The sequence below is a fragment of the Ochlerotatus camptorhynchus genome, unplaced genomic scaffold, assembly GCF_037179485.1.
Source record: "Ochlerotatus camptorhynchus isolate MF236.1 unplaced genomic scaffold, CSIRO-AGI_Acam_v1.1 ptg000554l, whole genome shotgun sequence".
Taxonomy (NCBI): Eukaryota; Metazoa; Arthropoda; class Insecta; order Diptera; family Culicidae; genus Ochlerotatus; species Ochlerotatus camptorhynchus.
The window spans coordinates 351,519-356,384 of NW_027041037.1; the positions used below are offsets into that span (position 1 = coordinate 351,519).

General features: G+C 39.4%; 1 protein-coding gene across 2 annotated transcripts; it reads left to right on the top strand.

The window, feature by feature from the left end:
* Positions 1-2,393: 2,393 nt before the first annotated feature.
* LOC135713412 (zinc finger protein 3 homolog) lies at positions 2,394-4,630 on the top strand. Of its 2 annotated transcripts, none has more exons than XM_065236523.1 (3): positions 2,394-2,624; positions 2,680-2,801; positions 2,859-4,630. In XM_065236523.1, exons 1-3 carry the CDS (start codon positions 2,502-2,504, stop codon positions 4,219-4,221), a joined length of 1,608 nt encoding a protein of 535 aa, XP_065092595.1. In that variant the 5' UTR covers positions 2,394-2,501; the 3' UTR covers positions 4,222-4,630. The 2 variants fall into 2 exon arrangements, with proteins under 2 accessions (XP_065092595.1, XP_065092596.1); XM_065236524.1 differs by having other exon boundaries at positions 2,862-4,630.
* Positions 4,631-4,866: the final 236 nt, after the last annotated feature.

The following is a 4,866-nucleotide window of genomic DNA, read 5'->3' on the forward strand; positions in this document are numbered from 1 at the left end:
CGTGTCCTGGGTCACGAAAGGTGCACTTCGCTTCCCGCACGTGCAGATGGCTTGCCAAACCAGGAATTTCTTCGCAAATTTGGACATCTTCTGAGTGCGGACATGCTCCGGAACGCTGAACTTATCCTTGGCCGTGAAAAACAGGTTGCCGGGGATCTGTTTGAAGTCGGCCTTCACATATGTTTCGTCGTCCATGATGTAGCATTTAACTTTCGTCAGCATGTTGAGGTACAACTTCCTGGCACGGGTTTTGGCGGACTTGTTCTGCTTCTCGTCGCGATTAGGGGCCTTTTGTACCTTGAACGTTCGAAGCCCAGCCTTAGTTTTGGCCTTCTGGACAAAACTTCGGCTTAGGTGCAGCTTCTTAGCCACATCCCTAACGGAGGCGTTCGGATTTCGGTTGAAGGCCCCAACTACGCGGTTGTGATTTTTGGTGTTGTACGGAATACTTTTTCCTTCACTTCTGGGCTTCCGATCGGTGGTCAACCGTTCCTCGAACCGCTTAATCACTCGCGACACCGTGGAATTCGCGATTCCCAACGTTTTAGCGATGGAACGATGCGAGAGATCCTTGTTCTCGTGATGAATGCGCAAGATTTTATCACGCACGAGCTGTTCTTTCGACTCCATTTCCGCGAGTTTTGATCACAGGACTTTAAAACTTGCAGGATGTAAATAATGCACTATGAACTAAATCCACCCAAATTTTCATTTAATTCTACCCAACGGTTAAAAAGTTAGAGCAATTTCATAGTGTGGCAATTTCATCGTGGACACCCTTTAAAACAAAACTTCAAGCTTTGCTGTATCCTGTCTTGTTTACGCAAGTAATTTGCATATATTTAAGTGACAGTACAACAGGAAAATGAAGGAACTACGGTCCAAGCTGGACAGTGCAACGATGGACATACTAGAGGCACAGACAAACAGACGTAACTCTTCATTGTGTATCTTCGTTCACGCATTTAACGGTTGATTTGAATATTATCAGTTTCGCGAACTACTCGCCGCTGCGCTGGCATCGGATCACTTTGACGTTTCTATACATTCTGTAGAACTTTCATGCAATATTGTTCGCGAGTTAGGGAGCAAGCTTGTTTTCCGCGAGAAGCCTGATAGATGTCGTTACTGAGGTCCTATGTTTTGAGATACTATGTTTTCAAGAACAACTTTTTCAAAGAGTTACGTCTGTTTGTCTGTGCTAGAGGTATTATTTTTTTTATATTTTCACATTTGAGTTTTAGAAAAAAAAATAATCACTGTCCGGTGTCTCGCTGCTTGCTTCATACTGATTTTTGTTTTTTCCTTGATTTGTTTTCCGTGCTGAGCACCAATGCTACTGACGCCAGGAAGGCAGCTTCCACACCTGGATCCTACCTATCGATCCATCAACTCATGAACCGGGAACCAATGGCTTTACTTCCCTTCCGAAGGCGTGATTCTCGGCGTGATCAGAGATATTATGCCTCAGAACATCCCATCGGTGCCGACTGGGATTGAAATCAGGCCTGCTGGGGTAAGAGGTAATCACGCTTATCACTACACCACCGGCGCCGCTACGGATTTTTTTGGCATACCTTTTTTTTAATAAAATATTATTGTATTCGTGCAATCTTTATTTTATCATTGACACAAATAAGAAAATTCCGAAGTTAATAAAAAACCATGCGCACCCATTATATTTCTAGAAATGATTACTTTTTACACATTTTGTTGTAAAAACCGTTCTTGGAAAACGTGTAAAAAATACACTTCTATTGACGTTTGCTGGATTTACACATTTTATGAGTAGGCCCCTTTTTCACGAAATGTGTGAAATTTTACACATTAATGTGTTTACGCTGGTTACCGTGTTCAGGTAACTAGTAATTGCTTACACGGTAACCGCAAAATACCCAATAATGACTACAAAGTAAGCATTTTCGAGGGAGACTACACAGCAAAAAAAAATGTGATATCGATCAACGTAATTCAAGCTGATGTATAAAATAATGATGTAATAGCAAAAAGCAGATACAATATTACATCAATGGATGTAATTTTGTTCGCAAAATCGATGTACATCGTACAATGTGATATTACACAACCGATGGATTGACCTGGTTGTAAAAATCTTACCCATTTATGAGTATTTGTTACTCAAAAATGAATACTTACTACTTGTTTTTGTAGTTGTAATTACTCATAAATGGGTAAAATTTTACTCATTTAATGGGTAGTCCCAGTTTCCCTCAAAAATGCTTACTTTGTAGTCATTATTAGATATTTTGCGGTTACCGTGTAGGGAAACGGTGTTGAACTATTTTCTGACTATCCAGCTCTCGATTATGAGTTGTTTCGATTTTCCGTGTGCGTGCTGATTAAACGTCAAAAAGCTCTAAAAAATCCCCAGTCGTCGTTAAAAACAAGACAATAATTAAATTTTGATTCTAGATTTCTTTTCTTCTAATAATTTACTGATACTCTCATGGTTTGAACTGTGCGGTTTTTCATCAATCAAAATGTTTGAAGTTTGCTGCCGCCTGTGTTTGGAACAGGCACCCTTACAAAACATTCACTCGCTCTACGGTAAGCACAAGGAATTCGTGATACGAGACAAAATTTATGAACTGTTTCAAATTCAGGTAAATCTATCTAGCCTTGCCCTAATGGTACTTATTTTTAAAAGGGTTTCATCAGTTTTCAGATACCGAAAAATTGTCGACGGTTTGCAATTGCTGTTTGGGAAAAATTGAAACTGTTGATGGCATCCGTGACTTCTTCTTGGAAGCAGACAAGAAGTTTAAACAGTTTTTGGCTAGGTAAAAAAGACAGTCGTATTTTATTTTCTATTATTAATATCTAAAATATAATTTTAGTAGTATCGAAGATCACGATAAGAAGGTTTGTGCCAAGCTCGTCACCGATAAGCATTTGAATGACGACTGCAAAACTAGCGTTTTCGCCAAAGGTAACAACAGTGCTTTGAACATCGTGGAAGAGCGGCTAACTGATGAAGATTCGAGTGAGGATCAACCAGCAGTTAAAGAAGAAGCATCGCAGGAATGTAGCAATCATCGAAAGTTAGTAGAAATTGAAATGGTTCACAGTGAGCATGAATCCGAACATGATCCGGTTATGGTTGACATATGTGAGAACTATTCCGAATCAGAAATATCGGTGCTTGGCGTTGACTTGGCCTCGAATCTCGCAGAACATCAAAGCGGTAAAATGGAGGATGATGAATTCAGTGATCATCAGGATGTAGTAATATACACTTCCGATCAAAGTTGCGAAGGGGTTATGACCTACGAGGAAACAAGGATGTCGGACATTGCCACTGATGATGAAGAGATTAATATGAAAGATTTAGTAGAAGTGGACAATGACAGAACCGCTTCGATAGGTGCTACAGGAGATGAGGAATTCAGCATTGTGACTATTGAATTTCAGTGTAATGTGTGTGGTGAAATATTCGAGGACGATATTTCTTTTATTCAGCACACCAATACATTCCATTTCCCAGAGTATCCACACCACTGCAAGCATTGTTATTTGGTTTTCAAGACTAACGATGAACTGACTACACATGAGTGTGCTAAGAAACTCAAAATAATGGTTTGTTCAGAATGCCCTGAACGTTTCCAGACCATTAAAGATTTAAGAAGTCATACTAAAAACATCCATGGACCTGGTCACGAACCGTCTAGAAAAACGAACCTTTTCAAGTGCGATTTTTGTGATTCAACCATGACTAACAACCTACAACTTATAAGTCATGGTCAGTTTGTCCATCCGGATGAGTTTGAATTACACCAATGTGATCGTTGTGAAAAAACCTTTGGAAATATGCAAGCGCTACGAGTTCACATGGCAGCTCATGAGCGAAATTTCGAATGTAGCTTCTGTAGCAAGGTGTGCCCCACCGCAGTAGCATTGGCCGGTCATGAAAACACCCACACAAAGGAACAACCGTTCCAATGCTCCCAATGTGGACGAAATTTTGCTCAGTACACCAGTATGCGAAGGCACATGAAAATCCACTTCAACGAGAAGGCGTACCAGTGTGATTTTTGTTCGAAACGATTCCGTCAAAGGACAGTTATGCTTACCCACAGAAGAATCCACACCGGTGAGAAACCGTTTGCCTGTGAAACATGTAGCAAGACGTTTCGGGACCACAGTACGCTGGCCAAGCATAAGAGAATTCACGAAAAGAAACAAGCAAACAACAAAAAGTAGGTGATTTCAACCATGTAATAGAATTAATTTGAAACAATTATGTTAGCAACAATTACCTACTTGTCTTCAAATGGTCAATGGATTTAGAAAGGAAGCGAATAACTTTTGTTTTGCTCATATTGAGCATCCATGAGCTCTTGCCCATATAATAAAGATAATTACAGTTAACTCTCAACAACTCGATGTCCACTAATTCGATATCGAGCTATAGAATCATTGTAAAAATTAATTTCCTGGCTACTGTGATAGCGATTTTGTATGGGATTTTTTATTCTATATCTCGATGATGGTCCCTTCAATATCGATTTGTAGAGAGTTTACTGTATTCAATATCATTAGCTCTGCGTTTATTTTATTGAGAAAAAAAAGATTTTTTTGTTCATGTTGACACCTTAACGCGAAGCTTACCGCTGCCGCTGAAATAAGAATGTAAAAGCAATAAAAACTGTTAAAATTTAAAACTTAATTTTTCTACAAATTCTAAAGAAATAATGACAAAAGCACAGACAAAAAAAAGTTTACACTGAAAACGACACTAAGTCAGAGATTGGGTCACTTTCACTCAGCTGTATAGATGAATTTCTAAAAGCGTAAGCTATTCATGCGCAGGGTTGGTAGCAGGTCAATTTTTAGTGACTTGGTCAC